We start from the raw sequence: 23,251 nt of genomic DNA, 5'->3' as shown, positions 1-23,251 counted from the left end.
TACAGCCATACCAAGCTGAATGTACATGATGTCATCAAAACCTGTCTCCCACAATCACCAACATCATGCGTGTCTATAAACCTGATTTTTCCTCACTGGGTTATGGTTCTACACCTGCTCTCTGTTCCTGTAAATCCATACTGTAGTGAGTCATAGCCATATTTTAGGTTGTTGAACCCAACAGAACTGAAGGTATATTGAGTTGACTGTGGAGTGAAATCATGTTTGTTTTGCAGATCTGTACCACCAGCATTATCCCCCATGATGGAGAACAGAATGGCCTCATGGGCAGAGTGGATGAAGGTGTAGATGAATTTTTCACCAAAAAAGTAACTAAAATGGATGGCAAGTAAGTGTCCAGTCATTTCATTAAAAACAGTATTTCATCCATATATAAATGGCTAATGGGTATAATTTATCTAGGCATCACAGTCTTATACAAGCGATTTACTGTCTGGATTTGTAAAACATGGTCTCTAACAAAGCATCATTGGTGTTGCTTGGGAACTTGATAGAAATTCAAATTCTCAAGCTCTCACCACTGATCTGCTGAACCAAGAGGCTGTAGGACATGTTCCATAGCAGCCCACATCACATCCAGGCCAAACTTCTACTAATGCAGAGGTGTTTCTTATATTCATCTGGAAGATTCTGTTTTAGGACAGTGAGCATCCTTTGAACTTTCTTATTCATAATTTGATCTGTTGTCAGATTGGGCAATAAAGTGACGGGAGAGTGGTGCAGGGCCCTTGGACTTACCCTATGTTGTGGTTGCTATTGTACACTTGACAAGCTCATGCTCACCTAGTATACAAAACAAGCCTGTAGGCATGCCTATAAGGGATTATCTAGATTATGTTAATTGGTATGGGAAAATGCAGTCTGATTGCTGGCGGCAGTATTGCATCCAGTCCCTGGCTACATGGAAAGGAAAAAGCCAGCTGAGCATGCTCCCTCCTTCCTGTAGATGTGCAACTCACACTGTACCTACGACTGCCTCTCCATGATGGACTATTCTCTGGAACTGTGAGCCAAAGCTTGTCCTCCCTTAAATAGCTTGTGTCTCTGGGTATTTTATCACAAGAGGAAAAGTTTCTGCTGTGTTCTCTAAAGACTTATCTCTACATTTCCTTATTGCTAGGGTGTTGCTTCCTTAGAAGAGAGTTCAGCTAGGCATGGTGGCACATGCCTATAGTCCTAACCCAGAGATTGAAGCAGGAGGACGAATATAAATGAAGTCATCCTGGAATGCATAGTGAATTCCAGAGCAGCCTGAGCTATATTGTTCAACTTAAAACACTCCTGCCTTTATACATGATTTTCCTGAAGTTATTCAATCTGTTACTAAAAGCTGATATATCTCAGAACAGACTCCAAGCTTGGTTATAGTTGTGAAGACTGCTTCAGCTTAGAGACAAAGGAATGCATTAAACCTTGAAGATAGCTGCTGGCAGGCTGGCAGGAGAGCTGAGGAAGGGCTCACCTAGGCTATGATTGATGACTCTTATCTATTCTCCGCAGGATGCTAAAGTAGAAATAAGTTAAGTCTCATAGCCGTGGCAGTGGAGCTTAAAGATGCTTGTAAGCTTTAACATCTAATTACTGAGTGTCATTGACACAAGTCTTGCAGCTTAACTTAGCATAACTTGGCAGAATTCTATCTTTCAAGACCCACCAATATGTCATTTATTCTTTGATAGTACCCTATAGAGCTTCATTTGCAAAAATTAATTCCTGCTGGTTCCTGGCCTTCCCTGCCTCCCTCTGTCCCCATGCACATCTGTAGTGTGCATCTTCAAGAGTTCACTGGGTTTTGGTTGTTTTATTATACAAGGATCAATACATTTTCAAGAGGGTCAAGAAACACCAATACAAACAGAGCAAAATGGAAAATTCCCTCTTGATAGAATTGCCACTTGTCTCATCCGGAATCCTGTTCAAGATCAATACCTGGGTCTTTTTGTCTCTCCAGTTTGCTGGCACACATAAAGTGTTTGACTCTTAAAATTCATGTTCTTTGGATCTGGAGTATTTTTTTGATTGTTTCTTTTGTAAATCTCTTCTGTTTCCTCTTTACACTTTGTTAAACTTCCTCTATTCCATCTGGTATTTCCTCTGTTAACCTATTAATTCTCATCATTTCTCTCCCAGTTTCTTATTCTTAGCATATCCTTGCCACATTCTGTGGTATTTCTTTAGTTGTACCATTTAACCGTAAATGTTCCATTTGTGTCACATTTTTGCTTTTATTTCTGTTTTGTTGCACTATTTCTCTGATTGACTCTTCAGACAATGATTTTGAGGTGTACTGTGTATTATTGACCCTGTGGCTTGGAAAAAGGAAATAATACTTGGTGAATTGACTTTCAGCCATTCCTCCCTATCTCTCAGCTTCCCAGCCACTTCCCCTTGTGAAAGAGCCTTTGGTTTGCAGTCTTCAGCCACTGAGATTCTAGCTGCTCCTGGATCTCCAGTTTAGATTTCAGTTGCTCAGATCCATGAAACTATTTTGTGCTATTTGGGCTTCCAAGTGGTGTTGCCTATGCTTGCCTGTGTGGCTTTTGTGTTTTGTTGTTGTTATTCATTTTCTCCTTGGCTCTAGTTTTGATGGAGTGTCTGGGGAGCTAGGGGGAGATCCCATCTCTAGTTTTGAGTGGCAGATTCCTTGTGACACTTTTTTGTTTGTTCATTTCATCCATTTCCCAAATTTCATTTCTTTCTTCCTGGAAACCTATCCTAAAATTTAAACTTATTCTGTCTAGTTTTGTTTTTAGCTATAAGGTCTCCTGTAGCCCAACCTGACCCTGAACTTTATATAGCTGACACTGGCCTTTGAACTCCTGATCCTCCTGCTCCATCTAACAAATACTAGAGTCATAGGTATTGTATCTCCACCCTAGCCACAAGTATTTTCCTTTGTTGCTTCTTCTAATAATTTATTCCACTTAAGCAAAGACCCAAATATTTGTCAGGACTGAGCAAACATGTTGGATTTCACCAATTACCTAATAACTACAGGTGATCAAGGAAACCCTTTTCAGTATCCCCCAATTAAACAGAGTAGTTGTACAATTATAGCTCAAGCCAGCCTAGGAGAAGTTCACACTTAAGCCTTTAGCCATCAAAAAGGTTTGTCCTTAATCCTGCCTGACTCCTTCAGATTCGCTCATCTATGTGCTTAGCTTTCTCACAGGTAGCCTAAATTCTTCTGTCTCTAAGCACAGGCTTAACATTTTAAATGCTACAGAATGTAGCTGCTTATGCAGTGGCCACCTTCATGTTCATTGACTTAAGTCCTCAAGGGACCTGTTTCATGGCCAGGCAAATCATTTCTGTGATCTTGGTTGTGGTGCAGGAGATCATCCACACGCTGCTCGGATACCCACGATCCGGGCGAAGGAGATGAGAAGAAAAAACGGGATTCTCGGAGAAGTGGCTTTCTTAACTTAATCAAATCGCGGTCCAGATCTGAGCGGCCACCCACGGTCCTGATGCCAGAAGAGTTCTCGTCCCCAAAGGGGGCAATCCGGAGTCCGCCAGTGGACACTGCCAGGAAGGACATAAAAGCAGCTGAGCACAACGGTGCTGCGGAACGCACAGAGGAGATGAAGACGCCAGAACCCCTGGAGGAGGGTCTGGCAGAGGAAGCAGGCAGGCTTGAGCGTAGCGACAGCAGGGGTAGCCCACAGAGTGGTCGGCGCTATGTGCAGATGATGGGCAGTGGGCTGCTGGCTGAGATGAAGGCCAAGCAGGAGCGGAGAGCCGCGAGCGCACAGAAGGTGAGGAAGGGGCCCTGTGAATGAGTTTGTGCATTCGCTTCTCTGTTTTTATGGGGAAAGGGGAAAAATACCTTGTTGGTTAAGTAGAAATGTGAATACTGGGTGCTGGAGAGATAGCTCCATGATTAAGAGCACTTGTGGATCTGGTAGAGGATCCTGGTTCAATTCTCAGATCCCACATGGTGATTCACAACCATCAGTAACTTCAGTTCCAGGGGACCAGATGCTCTCTGAACTCTGGGCACCAGATATGCATAAGGAACACATGCATATACCGCCAAGCAAACACTCATACACATAAAATAAATTTTACAAAGAAAAAAATTTAAAAATGTAAAACCTAAGTATTTTTGCCAAAGAATTTAGAGCCCAGCTCCAGAACTACTTGCTTGTTTTCACTGCCCCCAGCTGCCTTGTTTGTTTCATTGGTTGGTTGTTTTAGAACAGGGTCTCATATAGTAGCACAGGCTTGCCTCAAACTCACTTTGTGGCCCAGGTTGGTCTCAGATTAACTATGTAGCACTGGGTGGACCTAAACCCCTGGTGACCCCCTCCCCTGTTTCAGTCCCCTACCCCTTCCTGGGGTTACTGTCCAGCCCAGAGCTACACTCTTGAGGGGCATGGGACTTTTAAAGGTATATCATCTATTTTTGAGAAATAAGCTTTCCCTCACCTACCTGTCTCCCTGTGCTTTCTGTAGAAGCCTGCAAGAACTGGTCCCCAAGCAAGACTGTCTTAGGTGACTGAACAGAGATGCTGAGGGTAGCTGGAGGTGGCAGGACCAACAGGCAAAGAACTGATGGATGGCAGGCAGATAATCATTAAAGGCCCACTCCATGCTCTGTGTAACCGTTGCCAGGCTTTAAAGTCCTTTGCCATAGGCCAGATTTAAATGGAAAAAGAAATAGTCAGGGTCTCCTGTTAGAACTGATAGACACTGAGTCCACTACTGTAGGTGGACTTTTCTTTCCTGCCTGCTCATTCTCATATAACGGACATGGAAGCTTGATATAAATGATAAATGCTCAGGTGATAGCTCAGCTTATTACTAGCTTAACTCTTACAACTTAAATTAACCCATTTCTATTCCTTTATTTGCTACCACGTGGCCCATGCTTGTTACCTCATTTTGTACAAATGTCGTACACATGGCTTGTTTACTCTGCATCTGGCTGATGACTCTAGGACTTCGCCCTTCTTCCCAGTGTCCTTAGTCTGGTTTTCCTGCCTAACCTTATCCTGTCCAGCTATTGACCAGTCAGCTTCTCTATTAAACCAGTAATAGCATAATTTACAGTGTACAGAAAGGTTGTTCCACAGCACACTGCTGCTGCTATAAAGACAGCAGTATTGCTTTAGAAGTTGCTAAGTCTCAGGGACAAGGTAGAGCGGTAGCTTAGTTTTAGAGTGTTTGCCCGGTATGTAGGAGAACCTGAGTTTATTCCCCAGCACAGCAATGGATGATTTTTAAAAAGGGAAAAAAAAAACATGTTGAATCTCCTCAAAGTCCGGTTTAAAGATGGTTTATTGGCCTTTCTCCCTCCTTTGCTTTAAGCTTTGTGATTCTAGAGATAAAGCCCTGCACACTCAGCCTCCACCAGACTCTTTCAGAATTTTGTCTGTTTTCTTCTATAATTTTTTAAAGGAATGTATCCTTGTGGTGATTATTAAGATAAATGTGCCCAGGTTGTATGCATCATCCTGAGATCTGAGAAGTCCCCAGAGAAAGGGAAGCTGTGCATCTGTTTTTCTCGAGGCCTCGGAAGAAAATGGTTCTCCCAGCGGACCTTGGCTTAGAGGAAGTAAAAGGTGGACTGCACCACAGATACAGAGGACCCTTGTATTGCCTCTTAACATCTGCTTTTTATTAAACTCTGCATCCCATAAGATTCTACAGCTGTTCATGGTAGTTCTTCTACTATCCAGCAATTTCCCAGCTACAAATGCCCACTTTACTCCTCCCCCAGGTCCTTACTGTAGCCCAAAGATGGGAGAGCCTACATAACTGTCTCCTGCTGGTGCTCCTCCTTCACTACGCAGAATACTGAAAAAAATACTCACATCCCTACCATGAGCCAGATGCCTGCACATTTTATAAATTTACAACAGCAAATGTGGTGTTTTCCTAATGAACTGTTTATCACTGTTTCCTGTGATGAGCAGCTAATTTTGCTGAAAAGACAGGAATTCTGAAGTGGTTTCCCATGTGTTTGGGATTGATACATAAATTGGCTCAGAGTACCAGAATCCTTCTGGTTTAGTGTTGATGTGCTTGGTTCAGGTTTATGTTAATGCTCTCATAGTGCCATCTAGTGTTCTTTTAAACAGCCTTTGCTAAAAAACAAATCTTAAGCAATTACAGTTTAGACCAGGCATGGCTATTCTACCAGAATGATAAAAGCTTTTTTAAGAAAAACTAGTGTTAGAATGTTTCCTGAAATGTATCACTGAGTTGTTTACAAGGGTAGTAACGTAAGCATCCATGGCTGATGTACAGTTGGCCTTGCCACTGGAAGAGCAGAGAGGGGGAAGTCCCACATAGATAGGCTTCATGGCGTGTTGCACTGTGCCCTGCAGGCACCTGCACAGAGGGCCAGCATGGGACCCTCTTCTCTTGGAGTCACTTTTCCATGGCAATGCCAGATCATGTGCTTTTTGTCACAGTGGTTCTGCTCAGCACCCACAGAGCCTGGGGCTGTGGTCTTGCAACAACTATTGAAAATTAGAACGATCCCTGTCACCTACCTTTGCCTCTTAATGACATGTCTGTGTCCTGTGGTTCTACTTAAGTGGCAAGGGAGAGCTAGAGTATTGGAAGCTCCTCAATCCGGAGTAGTACACCTAGGATGGAAAGGTTCCAGTTGTTTTTAAAACCTTATTTATTTAATGTGTATTTGTGTGCAATGCACACGTGTCACAGTGCACTTGCAGGAGTCAATCTTTCTATCACCTGGTAAAGTGGCACTAGCCACTGGAGCTTGTGGCTCTGGCAGGCCTTGCTCCTCTCCCCCATTCTGTGTCTGTCTTGCCTTCAAGCCATTAGATTATATTCCAAAAGCTAGCCACCAAGGAAGGTCCAGCTATCAAAGTACTGAAGTCCAGCAATCAAAATCCCCCTTTAGCTCACCTAATTACCATACCCAATTAAAATTAAACACCCTATCCTAACACAGGGTTTCCCCATTTACCTTTATAAATCTCCATTTTTTTTATGGGTCTTGTCTGTCTCCCATCAGGAGGCAGTCCTTTGTCCCACTGGGACAAATATCCGTGCCCCTTCTCCCTTGCTCCCTGCCCCTTCTCCCTCTTCCTCTGTCTCCTGTGTCTGTCTCTTCTTACCTGCCCTTTGTCCCTCTGGGGAAAATACATATCCTTTGTGCTGAGAACTTGCTCTTGGGGGATTGTGAGTCAATACCGATCCTTCCATAATATGGTAGCATGACTTAACTCTGGGTTCCAGCAACTGAACACATGTTTTCAGACTTGGCAGAAAGCTCCTTTACCTGCTGACCTATCTCTCTGACCTCTGTGTTGCTTTTAAAAAATAGATTTCCTGGAAGCCTGTTTTGGTTTTCATGCCTGAAATCCCACCATTTAGGAATCCAAGAAGGATCATGAGTTTGAAGTCAGCCTGGACTACATACAGTGAATTCTAGGGGAGCCTAGGCCACAGAGTGAGATCCAACCTAAAAACAAAAGAAAGATAAACACAAACATATGAAAACACAAACAAAAACTAGTTTTCATGAAAAACAAACCTGGACTGCTTTACCTTTGTAGATTGTGACCCCTCATGTGGATCTTGGGGGTACTGCGAGCCCTCATGGGTATGATGAGCCCTTCAACAGTGACAATACAGGAATAATCTGTTAGCATTCATTGTCTGCTTGATTGTTTTTATTTGCCCTTATGTCTCAAATGTGTTTTTTTTTGGTTGGGGGGGGTCTTGAATTTTTAGAAGCTTGTCAATGATATCATCTCCCAGGATTCCTCCAGCCCAGTCTTGAGCAACACAGAGCGGTCAGATGGGGGTGGAACAGGTAAGCAGGAATATTGCTTGCATCCCCTGAGGAAAACCATTCACCTTCTGAATTTAAGAGTCACCTGTGATTGGAAGAAGAAAAATACAAATGAAAGAACAAGCCTTCATGTTCTCCCCTCTAACCTAAAACATCAGTCCCTTCTTGTCCCAGCCACCCCCGAGGTGCTACTCCCAACCCTATAGCCATGATCTTAGGGGGAGCATTTTATTTTTTCTGATGGAGGAAATTAAGATTACCTTCCCCAACTTCTACTTTTTGACAAATGCCTAAATTGTAGACTTTCTGGTGAATGAACATAGTGTGACATTTTGAACAGCGAGTTCTGAATGGTGTGTCAAAGGAAGGCACTTATTTTGTTTGCTGGGGGGGGGGGATACTCTACTCCTGTGATTCCACTGTGAATGGAATCCCCCATGCTTTGTTCCCTCAAGGTTTTAGGTGTAGTGAATGGAGATAAGCCCCACAGGATGGAAACTGGCAGTAACTTGTAAGCTGCTATTAGGAGGCTTGCTTTTTCACCAGCTGTACTGTTAACTGTTGATAGCAATGGCAGTGTGGATAGAGAAGGATCTGTTTTCACCTTTAACCCTGAGATGCTATCATAGCCCTCAGCACAGCCTTTCTCCCTTAGCTTGTAGCCAGATCCCTAGCAGGTCAGCTGTGGTCTAGAACTGAGACACTGCCTGTTGTGTGTCTGCCCCTGCCTGTCAGGTCCCAGAGAATTATCTTCTCCTCGCATATAAATATAGAACTGTGCATGATGCAGAGTAAAATTTGCTCTCATTGCCAGGATTTCTGAGTTCTTGTCTTCTGGAAGGAAAGAATCCAGCTGGGAGACACTTAACTGTTCAAGCAGTTTATTTAGCAAAGAAAGCATGTCACAGAGGAATGACGTGGGCTGTCCCACAGCGGCAGGCAGACTAGCAGGCTCTACAAGCAGGAAGGAGGACATAAGCTGTTTGTGAGACTCTTTTTACCCCAGCTCTGCCCCTCTGCAGTGTCCGCCTCCAGCCTGGCAATCCCTGGACCAATGAGACACTTCTGAGAGGTGCTGTCAAGTCATCCCCTTACGGTGAAGAAAGTCAGTCTTTTACTAGCGTTGACTCTAAAAGCACAGTGAAGTGGACGCTTTTGAATGAGGAACGATAGCCACAGCGCCAGCACATTTCTGTATTTGAAAGACTAGTTTCTTTGACTTTTGACATTTAAAATGGTTTTTGGACCACTTCTCATTTTAGTGCCCAAACTGCACCCAGGTGCTCCAGAGGCCCGCTTTGGTTTGGGAACACCAGAAAAGAATGCCAAAGTAGAACCCAGAGTGGATGGGGGCTACAGGTCTCGAAGCTCCTCCAGCATGCCCACCAGCCCGAAGCCCCTCCTGCAGTCCCCCAAGCCCAGCCCAGGAGCCCGACCCTCCATCCCTCAGAAGCCAAGAACTGCCTCCCGACCTGGTAAGGGCATTAGTGGTCTAGGAGTCAGACTGAGCCTGGATGTAACTACAGGTGGTCTCAAGAGTAGATAGAATGTTGTAGGCTCACTGGAGGACAAAAGATGGGTAGGAGAACACATGAAACATGAAGGAGCTGGGAGCTGGGGAGGGCTAAGAGATTCAACACCAAGGCCCTCCATGCACAAGAGGAGGAACCTGAGACTGCCTGCCTGTCAGGAAAACCAGTCTGGACATGCTGACCAGTCAGCAGAGGCTGATGTCTGAAATCAGTCTCCAGGGTATGCAGGCAATGTGAAAGGCCAGTCTAAGGATACAAAGACCTAGGAGTGGCATAGGCTTGTAAGGTTGTACAACATATCCTCGAGTGTATCAGCTGTAGAACAGAATTTGGCAAACTGTGAGCCTAGTTTGAAATAAGGTTTCCTCAGTGTCAATGTTCTACAGGTGCATCGCAGATGTGGCCGAGTGTGCTAGGTACAGCCAAGGCCTTCGCAGCTTCACAGTCCAAGAGACTTAGCCTTTGGCCAGATACAAAGTTTTTTGCTAACTTAAAGTAGAAAGTCTTGCTGAAGAAACTTTAAAGTACTAGGAATGGGTTGGGTTCTGTCTTATTTTCTTGTAAAAAAAAAAGTCTATATCAGGTCTTCAAAAAATATTTAAGAGTTTTCAAAACATCTAAAGTTGAGTGAGTGATGTCAAGAAATATGATGAACTTCCTTCAGCTCTTCACCTCTTCTCTATATTTCCCCAGAACGATCAGGAAACAGGGTAGAGATACAGCCAGATCTTTGGCATCTTCGTCCTCACCACTGTTATCATCTTCCTCTTGACAATTGACAGGTTGACACAGGAGAATTGCCATGAGATTGTAGTTAACCTGGGCTGCAAAGTAAGTTCTAGGCCAGCCTGGGCTGCAGGATGAGACATGTCGAAATCAGACTACGCAAATGAAAAGCAGAAAGTTGTCAACAAAGGCTTCATGTTTTTCTGAGCTACATGTGTTTCTAGTTTGAAATAAGGAAACAACTCATAACATCTGACCTCCTTTATGGAGAATCTCAATTGCCCAGCTGCCAATACCAAATGTAAAGCTAGATAGATTGCTTTTATTCTGTTGCAAGCTTTACTTTAAGTTGTGTTGTTTATCTCATAGTACATGACATATCAAAAACTAAGTTTATAAACTGATAGGAGCTTTGATAAATCTTGAGAATTCAGCAATATTTTCAAGTGTGTCTTCTCAGTTACACTTCATGACACTTCTGAGAGACTACAGGGGGACACTGTGTCCCCTCATAGCTTTACTTTTGTGGTGGCACAAATAGGAGACTAGCAGGGAGAATGTAAGACTGAGGAGAGTGCACACACTTGCTTGAATCCCACACAGTGATGGAGAAGGGGAAGAGCCAAGTTCATTAAAAGTCCTTTTGATTTTGGTGAAGCGATGCTGGCTTTCATATGAGAGCCTAGAATCCTGATTCTGGCTATCTTTACACCCTTTTTGGCCGGGAGATCATTTAATTTCTGTGTAGGTTCAGGAATCAAAGTCGTTGATGGGTCCAAAAGTCCATGATTCCAAATTACTCCTAGGGCACTGGATTCCATGTATGTAGGTATATGAACTCTGTGTGTGTGTGTGTGTGTTGTGACTTAGTAGCTCTGATAACAGCTAAAGGCATTTTGTTACATACAGTACATGTTTTAAGACAATCAATAACTTTATGTCTTGTCTGGGACAGAAAGAACCTGTGGTTCACTTATAGTCTCATTTTCAAGTATTAGCTCATTGAATCTTTGCAGCATAGATTCAGATCTGTACATATGTCAACTTTTCATAATTGTCCTCCCTTTTTTCTTGTTCTTCAATATTAATTACTTTCCTTAGCAGAAATATAGAAGTAAGTTTTGACTTGAAACATTCTATGATAGTTTTTCATTTTTTCATGGGTCATCTCTTTGTAAAGATTTACCTGACTTATAAACAGTTTGTAGAATATTTTGTTTTGTGTTTTTGTACCTCTGTAGAAGACACCCCAGACTCTCCATCTGGCCCTAGTTCCCCTAAAGTTGCTCTTCTTCCACCCATCCTCAAAAAAGTCCCCTCGGACAAGGAGCGTGATGGCCAGAGCAGCCCCCAGCCCAGTCCCAGGACCTTGTCCCAGGAAGGTAAGAACATCTTTCCTCTGGCTCCATTTTCCCCAGAGAGTGTCATTTCAAAAGGAAGAGCATAGTCCCAGACTTAATTAGTCTCCTGGAGGTCAAGTCAGCATCCCTTGGATTGAATATGGGAACCAGAATGGGCACTTGATCTGGCATTATGTTTGACATTAGGACTTCATGAAGAATGAAAAGTATAGCAGAACCACCTCGCCAAAGACCCACCTTCTCTACAGGAGCCTACTTCTCAGCTAGCTTGCAGCATGTTAGGATACAGTCTTGAATAATGGGTTTCTAGATCCCATTATTTATAAGGAAAACACCCTCTAGTTGGCATGTCACCATTGCCATGGTTCAAGGGCTGCTGTCGTACATGAACTTTGCCATCATTGCCATGGTTCAGGAGCAGGCCATCTGAGGGACCTCGAAGCTCACTGTACTCTCTGGGTCAAGAGTAATTGTTCTGCCTTCTCAGAAGTATGGCCCCTGTGTAGACACACCCAGAGAGTCACTGCACAAATGTGTGTTCCCTCCAGTTCTCTGAGGTGGGAATGGAAGTTTCCTGTGAAACACAGTGCTGGCTCTGCACCAGATTGCATTATAAAAGAGTTCTTAGCCCCCACAAACAGACCCTTGCCCCTTGCTGTGCTTTGGGCAGCATTGTTAACTATATTTTAGAATTCTGTGACTTCCCTGCCTCTGAAATCTGTTTGCTTTTCTTGTCAATAGTCTTGGGTTGCAGCTAATAAATAGTAGGCAATGTTGTCTATTATCCTAGTGTCTTAGGAGTCTAATAAAAAAAATAAATAACACTTTGCTCTTCTGTCTCCATTCTGCACACTTGTTTTGTAGGTGGAAGTCTCCTCTCCTACTGTTTATAGATAAAAGAAGGTGGGGATTTGACTGAAGGTGGTAAACTACTTTTGTCAAAGAATCCAAAGAGTGGACTCTTATGTCACAACTAGGGGGTAGATGTGTACTTGGTATCACAGCCCAAGTGTTAGAACGAGTCACTATGTGGAGAAAAACCTTTAATAGCACTGTCAAAGCAACCTCAGACCCTGAGAGCCCCTCACAGCCAGGTCACCAATCCAGTTTCTCCCCATTGGTACCCTTCTTGTCTTTCCATTATGCAATTTCTGTCTTTGTCTCATAGCTTTTAGGAAGCTTTGAAAAAACCTGAGAGTGTTTTAATGGTGAGGGATAAGAGAAGTGGTTGGTGATATTCAGAAATACTCATCTTGTTAAAATGACTAAAATACAGAACTCACACAAAACAGGTTAGGTAGGGGCCAGAGAGTTGGAGTTTAGTAAATTTCTACTTATGAGTTTATAGCCCAAGAGCCACCTGCAGCTGAGTTTGGCTGAGGATGGATATGGCTCTAGCCTAACACAAAATGATATGCTTACTTTAAGCAATTGTGTTTTCAGCAGGTGTTTGTGGAATTGGGAGATTTTTGTTTTGTTTTGTTTTGTTTCGTTTTTAATTCAGTTGCATGGTTCCCAAGTGTCAAAAAGCTGGGCATACCTGATAGGTGATCAAAACTATCCAGAGTAGGAATGTGTCCTGGAGCCTCTGGTGACAACACAGGTGACAAAGGACACCACTAGGAAGCTCAGAGCTACTGTGAAAATTGAGGAATTTCAAATAAAGGAGCCATCCCTCAAGAACTAGTGATGCTGAATACACTTCCTCCCATGAGCTGATTGAAACTACAGAGCTCCGGGGTTGCTTTCCTGTCTGGATCCAGAAGGAACTAGTCACACATCACAATACTCTGCACTAATGTCAGGCTGAGAATACACAAGGTCTGGGCACAGCTTTCAAGTGTGCCCAGATGATGTCAGCTGTGAACTAGCTGGTCTTCAAAGTGGGTAGAAGACATGGCAGCCACTCCCTCCAGAAGCTGTCCCTATTGTCTCTTCCTGTTGAGTGTTATTTATGCTGGTTACTTCATTTCCTTGTTCTCTGCCTCCCTCTGGACTAGCGTGCCCAACTAATTTCTGAAACAGGTAAATGACTGTAATTCTTCCTGATTATTCCATAGTGAATGTGATTTTTGTTAATCCATCATGGACTCAAAGTTATAATACTGGGCATTTTTGTTACTCCCTTTCTGGGGCAGACCGGAACTCACCTCATTTTGCACATTCCCATAATGTTGGCTGTTGAATTCTGTAGATAACAGTGGATCTGCCCAGGACCAATACTCTTAAGTACTTTGAATTCTAACTCGGGATGAATAAGCTGATATTTAAGTTTTAATATTAGTAATTTTAACGTGGATGTCAACACATTGATGTATTTGCTACTATAAAGGGTAAAACGGATCCCTTTTCCTTAGTAGTGCAAAGAGGAGGTTATTTCAAAAGGCATTCAGATCATGACAGTGACAAGCCTTCCAGTAGAGGGGAAAGATCTTCAAAACTCTACTCCACCATTGCGGAAGAGGAAGTGAATGCATCTGGGTACAGGAAGTCACAGCCAACAAATGGTTAGAGCCTTCGGTTTTCATCCCTCGCTGACCTGAAGCTGATGAACTGGCACTAACAAACGAGCTTTAATTGAGTAGCTGCTGGTGGGGGCTGGTCAGATACTTCATAGAACTGAGTTCTGATTCTCTGTGACAACAGGATGGTCCCTCCGTGGGGGTGTGCTAATTAAATCAAAATCTAAAACTAGACAATGGGGAACTTCAAGTTACCTTAGAGGTTTATCTATTCAAATTTTAGTGAGCATGAAAGTTAATTTTTATATTTGGGGTCATATCTCTCATTCTCTTCTTTTCTATCTTTTTTTTCCATCAAGTTTTCATTGGAGTTGAGCTAGAAATTCATAGAGCAATAGAGTATATTCACCTACAGAACATTGACCTAAGATGTTGTCCAAACACTGTGTTAGGGAAAGATCTACAAAAAGCCCCCAGCAAAATGCAGATCTTGAATTACATACGTGACCTTTCAGTGGATGTTTTCCCATCTATTAAGTTGTCCACCTTAAGAAGCAATTCATTGCATTTGCCAACACTCGCTCTTTCTGTTCTGTCTTCCAGTAAGCCCTATGGCAAATTCTACTTAGGTGAGAACAGTTCCAGGGGATGCTAAGGGGAAATTTCAGTCAGGTGTTACCCTCTAGGGGGTTAAGGCCCACACTGCTGACATAGGGAAAATGCCTTCCCATGACTAAAGTACAAAATTCATTAAAAGGAAAACAACATAATAGAAGAAGAAGAATGTATATATGACAGACTGCTAAGACTGCTACATGAGATTTCCTTAAAAGATATCTGCCCTTGGAGTGAAGCTCTTTGCTTCCATAGAACTTTATCAGGGGTTAACGTGTGAGGGTATTTAGATGCCAGGGGTCAGGCATGAGGCTCTCATTCTAACGTAGTGAACACCATGACCTTTATTTTCTCTGAGCATTCCAGAATCCAAGTTGATGAGTGTGACTTTATGATAGGGAAGGCTTGTCTTTAGAGAACTTGCTTGGGGACAGATGTAAGACTCACAAAGTCCCTAACAACTCATCACTAACAAGAACATCCAGGGCTTGCCTTGCAAGCCAGTGCTATCAGAGGACCCTGTGGCTCTTTGCCTGTTGCTCTGATATTAACTAGCTGAATAATAGGGTGAAGTTAAGGACACAAAAGACAATAAGTCATGTAAGGATAGAGTATTCATCCTTTCTGGGCCAACTAGCATCTGCCCTGGAGAAAATGAATGTAATTGGTCTTGCTAAGGATGGAATGTAGGGCCTTACACCTGCTTAACAGGCTCTATACTGCTCAGCTATATTCCATACCTGTGCTTTACTTTTGACTGATTCCCTGTGTAGTACTTGTATCTTTATTACAGAACTGTAAAAATACTTCTTTTTATAAGAAATGTAGTCTGATGTTAGCAAAACAAAAGCAAAAACATATATCTTAATTTCAATCATAGGAAAGTCATATCAGTGAACAGCTATGACATTTGTGAAGAACTAAAGAGTTATTTTTTGAGACTTACTAGGACAAAATCTCTTGTGTCTTTCATTAAGTTCAACTGAGATTACATGAATGTTTCTACATCCTGGAAATTTACATTTTCAACTATTAGAGCCACTGACTTATTAACAAGTCATATCTTATTAATAAGGCATCCTTGGTACAAATATAAGAAGTACTATAAGTATTTACACAGTACACAGGAAGCCTACCCTGGGACCTCATCTATACACCAATAAGATGTAGAGTGAAGGGGGATGCTTGCAGGGATAAGCCAACTCCCTGAAGTGAGAAGTCCTGTATCTACCTTTGACTTTCCCTCGATCTCAGTAGTTTACCATTCTCCTTGTGATGGGTTGGGTCAAATTTTGTTAGGATTAAATGGGACCATCTTGTATTAGCTTTTCTATCTTGATTTCTAGAAATAGGGAATTCCAATTTTTCACAGGTGCTTCAATTAAAGTAATTTATGTCTAATATGTTTGTTTTGTTTTGTTAGTGCCTATTCTTCTCACATTACCTCCACCTTTGAGAACCACATAGCCTCTACTTTTTGAATAATTTCTGTTAGTTTGTTTTTAATGTGTTTAGCAGAGCAATTGACAGAAATCATGGTGTGTACTCTCAAGTCTTTTAAGAGCAATCTTATACTAACCCAGCTTTTTTAATTTCTCAAGCCTTGTATTCATGAAACAAATGGCAGCTGTTGTTCTCAAAGCATGCTGCATATTTGATCATGGTTGACATGATTTATTTGTGTGGCTATTTTGAGACTGACTTCATGTCCTTTCCTCTCTGATTGTAAGATGTGGTATTTTTGTTGGCAAATATCTATTTTCTTGAAGAAAATAGCTACTTTTGTTTGACTTCATTTGTATCAAAGAGCTTTCTATTTGTACCATCTGATTCCGGGAACCCCTTTCTGTATCCCTTGCTGCTTCCATCATCCAGCCTGTAGCCACAGACACTTGCCTGGTCTCAGGCTGTGAACTAGTGCTTGGCTCAACTTTCTTCCCCTGGACCATGATCCAGGTTCCACCTTCTGTTTAAGAATTTCTCCATGAGTAGAGAACTGAAGTGGTGTACACCTACTATCCCAGCTGTTGGCAGGTAGGGCAGGAGGGTTTAAAGTTCAAGGTCCTGTTCAGCTACAGAGAGAGTTGAGAATAATGTAAAACTCTCTCCCAAAACAAATGCAATTCTTCAGGAAAAATTTAGCAGTGCTTGAGATTTTCCATCTATTGCTAGAAAGAATTTTTAAAAATCAGGGCCAACTACAGATTATTATTTTAAGGAAATGCCCTGTTTTCTCTTGGTGGATATATTATCTCCCTGGAGTTTATGATGGGGAAATCATTTCCAAGCTTGCATGTGAATCTCTAATTCCAAGTCTGTATGAATATTTCAGAGGCTTAAATTTTGCATATATACATATGCAAAGTTGAATCATCTTCAAAAACGGAAGAGCTTGTGTTTGAGGATCTCGCAACATTTATTTCCACCTCAGACAAGATGTAAATATGCAAGCCATTATTTCCACTTAATAAGTTACTGTCCATTCCAGATCCTTGAATATCTTTTATCAATAGCACATGGGATGGCAATAGATAGACTCTTCCACCAGGACACGATGGTGTTCTTAAGAAGCATAATCAAACAATGTTTTTGTTTTTCTCTTTTTACCTTGTATTAAATCAAGGTGTAGGAAGAAGCCTGGGTAATTAGTGAAAGTCTAAATTTTATAATGTTTTTAAAAAATTAATTCTGAACTTTTAAGTTTCAGGCATATATAATTGTATTTAGACCCTCCTTTAATGGAAGTCAGACAAAAGCTGGTTCCATATAATAGTAATTAGCATCTTAATTGCACGCAATCAAGTTGCTGTTCCCTAAGGACTGGAAATTGACTCAACAAAGATCATTTTTTTCCACAAAGTAGTTTGCATCAAGGATCAGGACTAAACAGGCTAGATGACCAATAGAGTGCTGAGCTCGGCTCAAGTGTGGGTGAGGTTCTTCCTGCCTGTCTCCAACACTAAGGATGTGCCAACTGCCCCTAGTGTCCTTATCACATTCAATCATATTTTATTCAGTGAAGGTGAATGTGTTTAGAATGAACTTAATCCCAAGGCCTCACTCAAGTGCTGCCCCTATTGTAGAATGCATTTTTTAATGCTCTGTCCATAATGAAAGGCATTGGTAACCTTCTTGAAATTGGGATATTTTTCCTCTTGGTCATCACTTGGTTAAATGGTAGTTCTTACTTTCATGGCTAAGTCTGACGGTGTTATCAACCAGAAAGGAGCAGATTAGCTTGGTGATGTCTGCTCTTTTCACTCCTCCCCACTGCTCCATTTTGCTACCCCCCACAGTTCCCTAACCTGGAAGACTCAAAAGCCCAGTATCAGCTTGGAAGGTGGTGCCTTGTTGGAGATGAAAAGACAGCCTGCCTTTTACAAGAAGATCCTCATATTGTGTCCCTCTAAATTCTATCCATGCTTGCTGTTGTGGCCCTGATCTATAGGTTACTTCTGTTTTTACCTAAGACATAAGCTTATGACTACATGAATGTCTCCATATTTAGAAAGTATTTTTGTGTTATCTCATGTAAGGTGGATTTGGCCTGAATTTCCAGGAAGTTAATGTTAAGAGAAGCTTTTTCTTTTGCTAGCCGCTTTGGTTTATCCCCCGCCAGTCGCCTGGGCTCTGCCGCGCCAGCCTGGTTCTAGAGCCGCATCAGTCCCAAATAAACACACAAGAGGCTCTATTCATTATGAAGCTGTTGGCCTTGCTTTTTTCTTACTGGCTAGCTCTGACTTAAGTAATTACCCCATAATTGTTAATCTAAGTATGTTTCTTACCGGAGAATAGTTCCCGGCTTCTTACCCCTATGGCGTCAACATGTCGACTCTCTTGTGTTTCCCCTTCCCAGAGTTCTCCTGGACTCCTAGTCCCTCCTATCTTGGTTCCCTATAGGCTCAACAGTACTTTATTGACAAATACACAGGACTTCCCCCAACAAGTTAAAGTATTGGGAAGGATGAAAAGTTTGATTATTTTATTAATCTAGGGACTCACGTATGTTTTCTCTGAAGACAGATGAGTGCCCCCCAACATCCCCCCCATTTATTTTCCCTTGAATCTCCCACTGCAGTATTAGATATATCTTACCATTCATCTATTTGTGGAGAAACAACGTCCTAGGAGACAGCACAGTTTCCTTTTGAGACTGATTTCTTGCCAATATCCTCAGGATGGTTTTACAAGTCTTCTCTGTTTCCCCTGTCCTTAGCACACACTCACACTGAAAGCTTAAAGGACTCAGGATATGAGCACCAAGTTGGTTTTGTGACAAAAAACAAAGTATTTAGAAACAATTTATTGGTCTTTTGTCTCCAAACCTGGCTTATCAACAGCTTCCAAAGGTCCAATCACACAAATATTTTTTTCTCCCAATGAAAGCTTTAAAAAGCAACTGTATCTGTTACTTATGTCCTGACCCCCTCTGAGAACTTGTCCCAAACTACTGGCAAAAAGAAGTCAGAATTTTAAGGAACTAGAGAAGCAGTTCAGTATGGTCAATATTGCAGAGGACAAGAGTTTGGTTTCTAGCACCCATTATCGTGGCTCATGATAAATCTAGCCTCTGTGGGTACCTGCATTCGTGCACACATATGCACATACACGAACTTGCACACATGTGTGCACACATACATACACACACCACACACATCAAATCTTTATTATTTAACTACTTGATTTTATAATGATATTGAAAAGGATTTAGGGTAATTTTAATTTAATGTTATTAACTGAAAATCAAAATGCTTATTGTCAAGAGCTAGACTCCGATCATGGCAACAAAGTTCACAAGAGAATCTTCACATATTTGTGTAGAGGTTTTGTAAAGTCTGCCTTCTTGAAACTGTAAGCATTTAAACTGCAGGCTCCTGATTTTTTTTAACATAATATAAACATCCAAGTGACCAGAGCATGAATCCCCTGTCTTTCCCTGGACTGAAGACTGTATTCCTGGGATATGAGTGACAAGGTAGCTATACTTTTTCTTTAAGCAGTTTTCCGCCTGGCATGGGTTTGGTATTTTTACCTCAGATGGCATCTCTTCAGTAGGCATGGGAGTTGTATCGATATTAACTCTAGTTTAGCCTCTGAACTGAATCTTTCCCGGGTGTGGTGGCAGAGGAACCAGGATGCAGGCAGAAAGACCAAATGTACCTGTGTGATTAGGAAGAGCACCACAGAAGCATGACAAAAGTCCAGGTCCAACTGTCTCTGTGAACCCTTCCAGGCAACAGGAGTGAGGACTTTACCTGCAGGGTTAAATCTGTCACGGACATTATTTTTTGTCTCAGCCTTTATCTGTAGAGCGTGAAGCAAGATGATCTGAGGCACAGAAAGACAGGTCTGTCTGATGTCCCTCCCCTATTGCAGGAGTAACCAGGTTTCAGTCATCTGCAGAAAGCATGGCATTGGAACCCTGTCCAGCCAGTACCTCTGCAGCCCTCTGCATGTCCCGTCCTCTGTGCTGTGTAAAGGGGCAGCCTTGGCTGTGGAGGTCTCCTGGCTCAGCAGCCTATGACTCCTGGTGGCTTCTCCTCCTGCCTGCCTATACCTCCACCTCCAGTTTTCGTCCACATCTATGCTGGGTTCACCGTCATAGACTGGTCCTGCGCGTGCATGTCTGCTTGTGTCCACTTGCTTGTAGTTTCATTGTTTGTTCTTGACGTCTGTCCAGAGAATATCTTATGCACAGTGGTCAGTTTGTTTCTGGAAAAGTCCACCATGACCACTCCCCCTCCCCGACTTCTCAGGGTCCCTCACCCCACTGTTGGCCAGGTCCTGTTACTGCTTTGTCAATAAACTGTCCCTCTTCCTTGCCTTCTAATTTCAGTCTCAAGGAGAAGCTGGGGTCCGCAGGCCCAGGAGTATCAAGAACAAAAACAACGGTCCTCTGGCAAAGATGGTCACCAAGGGAGCAAATCCAGTGACTCTGGAGAAGAGGCAGAAAAAGAGTTTATTTTTGTGTAATGGTGCCCACCCCAAGCCTTCCCATGCAGGGTGCTCTCCTCAGCCCTCAGAGATGAGCCGTGGGCAGCACGCCTTCTCCCTTCTCTGGTGCTCTCTCTTTCTCTCCTTTACTTCTTTCTCTACAAAGCATATTAAAAGTCCACTGTTTGGTTATCAAAGCACATTTTTCGTCTTCCCCCATTCTCAGCATTTGATTTCTAAACATTGTTTCCTATGCCTTCAACAAAAAGCCAGCAATTATTCCACGGGCCCTACTTGAATTTCTCTGAGGCAGCTCCACATTGCCCTGCATGGTGATATTTTGGAAATTAATGAAGTAACTGGACTCACACCCAAGTAACTATCCAGGAAACCCTGGGGTGCTGCAGGGTGTATTTGTGTCAGACCTACACATGACTCGATATAGCAATTTATTCTTGATGTATGCAATTGCACATTGTAATTATATTAACAGAGCACACTAATAAATAATTTGTATAAATTATATATATTAGATCTTGGGCATTGTTCTTACATTCTTCTGTAGGGGCACTTCCTTCCCCATGGAGAATTGTATATTTAAAACTGGTTGGTAACCTTTGCAGACCATCAGCAAGCACAGCTAAGAACAGGGGGTGAGAAGCCCGGATTCGTGTATATAGTTGATTGGAATGAGGCTTTAGAATATTCATGTTTTTGAAGGCCTTTAATTTCTGTCTGCTTATTAGCTTTTAATGTGTGGTTTTTAAGAGAAAATTTTGGCACCTGTAAAAAAAAAGATGTCTAAATACTACTCTTTATAAAACATCTCACAGATATTCACTTACATTACAGGCTGAAAGTATTTTATTCATATGTATATTTATACCAATAAAATGATTTTCCAAGTGGAATTTTTGCTCCCTCCAGTTCTTTTGTTGGGACCGGTTTGTGCAGTGAGCCTGTGGCTAGTTTCTAGAATTTAGAATAATCACAGTCCACAGATAATAACATCATCTAGAAATCATTACTTTCAAAATAAATATAATTGGATAGTTGCACATTCTGTTCTTCCCACTGGAACACAGATGAAATTTACTAGAAGGTCACAGAATTATTTGTGTGCTCCATACCCAACTCCATGAATCTGAGGTCATATGAGAGGCGCTGACTTGAGTCAGGTAATATGCTCACCAGCTAGGAAGAAAATCAACACAAATGGGGCTTCCATAATGTCACTGTTTACTTCATGCCCCCCCCTTTGCCACCCCTGGGTGGCTGACCTGGGAGTGAATTGCAGTCCTAAAGGCCAGACCACTTGCTACCAGGTGACCTCATAGCAACAGACGTAGATCATTCTCTTTAGGTGTGGCTCTCTTGTCAGTGCAGACATGGCCAGACAGACATCTCTGATGGTGCCAAAGTTGGAGAAGAATAAGAAAGAATAAGAACTGCAGAGTGTTTGTCAATTCGGTCAGCAGATCCACAGCCTAGCTGAGCCCACACTTGGAATAAGCAGTACTGTTGAAAGTGTCACCCCACTCCTAATCCCCGGGATGTTCTGGAAGTCTCAGAAAGTGACATTTGTACAAGGCTTTGAAGTGATACCTTCATAAGTACAGGAACTGTGTCTGATTCTTAAGTATACTGTATTATTGTTGTTTTTTAAGCTTGAGGACCATTTTATTAGCATTTGAAAGGAAAGCCACTGAGGAGGGAAGCTGAACATCTTGACAGAAGCCACAGGAGGGAGATGGAGAAGAGGTAAAGCACGCCTTTGAGTTTGACATGGAGGCCCAGCAAGCCAGCTACCTGGTCAAAGGGAGGTAGCTTCAGAGAAAGTGTGAATCAGTCCACAGTACTTCAGAAAGAAGACATAGGCTCAGGCCAGCATCCCAAAGAAAGGCAAGTTGTTAGACCTTTCAAAGCGAGGACCCAAAAAGGCAGACAGACCAAACTTCTTGGTGGCTCCTTAGTGGCTCTGCTCCCTCCCTCAAAATGAGATTGAGTCACAGGGAGTTGTGGGGAGGTACACAAAGTGCTGCTGTCAACGGTGATCAAATTTGCATTCACTCTTATGTGGCATTGGGTGTATCTGCTGCCCATTACACACTTGGGGTTTCAGTGCAGGAGAAGGCCAGGCTGTGAATAGCCTTGGTGTTTGATCAAGGCCACTGAAGCTTGCCTCTGCAACAGGAGCCACTGTGTTTTTCTACAGTGATGAGATCAGAGCAAGGAGCTATAACCCTGGGAACTGCAGGCAAGTACCAAGGGAAATGGATGATCAAGAACTAACTGTACTTTGTGGGACAAAAGAACCATGCTCCTCCTGATTACCTGCAAGGTAGCATGCTGACATGCAAAGCTGACAGTCCACAGCTGCTAGCCCCCAGCTTGGCTGGGGTGGCCATGCAAAGAGCAGTCGTTACTCTTAGGCCTTCTACTGTCCTGACCTGGACTGTGTAGATTTGCCCTGGATGTCTCCCTGCTCAAGTCTCCATTGCTCCCTCCCAGGCTCCTTTCACGGTGATCATCAGCCTGTAAATGTGGACAAGAGTCTCCTGCCTCCTGATCCCTCCACTGCAATGCTCTACAGCAGTGGTTCTCAACCTTCCTAATATTGTGACCCTTTAATGCAGTTCACGTTGTGGTAACTCCAGTCAAAATTATTTTCATTGTTACTTAATAACTGATTTTGCTACTGTTATAAATCGTAATGCAAATATTTTTGGAGATAGATGTTTGCCAAAGGAGTCATGACCCACAGGTTAGGAAGCGGCCTTACAGGATTCCCCAGAAGTAAATCTGCAGGCTCATCCCATCTAA

The 23,251-nt window shown here is 42.6% G+C and overlaps 1 protein-coding gene across 13 annotated transcripts in view; it reads left to right on the top strand.

The window, feature by feature from the left end:
* The window catches only part of Carmil1 (capping protein regulator and myosin 1 linker 1), a 271,462-nt gene extending 250,123 nt beyond the window's left edge, over positions 1 to 21,339 (top strand). For 3 of the 13 annotated variants that reach the window (XM_040755708.1, XM_040755706.1, XM_013110625.3), the window contains 7 exons: positions 237 to 349; positions 3,356 to 3,779; positions 7,738 to 7,819; positions 9,061 to 9,273; positions 11,298 to 11,438; positions 13,775 to 13,924; positions 20,331 to 21,339. In XM_040755708.1, coding sequence (XP_040611642.1) covers positions 237 to 349; positions 3,356 to 3,779; positions 7,738 to 7,819; positions 9,061 to 9,273; positions 11,298 to 11,438; positions 13,775 to 13,924; positions 20,331 to 20,467 — 1,260 coding nt within the window. In that variant the 3' untranslated portion in view covers positions 20,468 to 21,339. Of the gene's footprint in view, positions 1 to 236; positions 350 to 3,355; positions 3,780 to 7,737; positions 7,820 to 9,060; positions 9,274 to 11,297; positions 11,439 to 13,417; positions 13,443 to 13,774; positions 13,925 to 20,330 lie in introns of those variants that run through there. The other 10 variants (XM_005066445.4, XM_040755710.1, XM_005066446.4 and 7 more) reach the window with 7 other exon arrangements.
* Positions 21,340 to 23,251: the final 1,912 nt, after the last annotated feature.

The sequence above is a fragment of the Mesocricetus auratus genome, unplaced genomic scaffold (genome assembly GCF_017639785.1).
Source record: "Mesocricetus auratus isolate SY011 unplaced genomic scaffold, BCM_Maur_2.0 Super-Scaffold_100013, whole genome shotgun sequence".
NCBI classification, from domain to species: Eukaryota; Metazoa; Chordata; class Mammalia; order Rodentia; family Cricetidae; genus Mesocricetus; species Mesocricetus auratus.
Note: the sequence above shows the minus strand (reverse complement) of the source record. Positions and strands in the feature narration are given on the sequence as shown.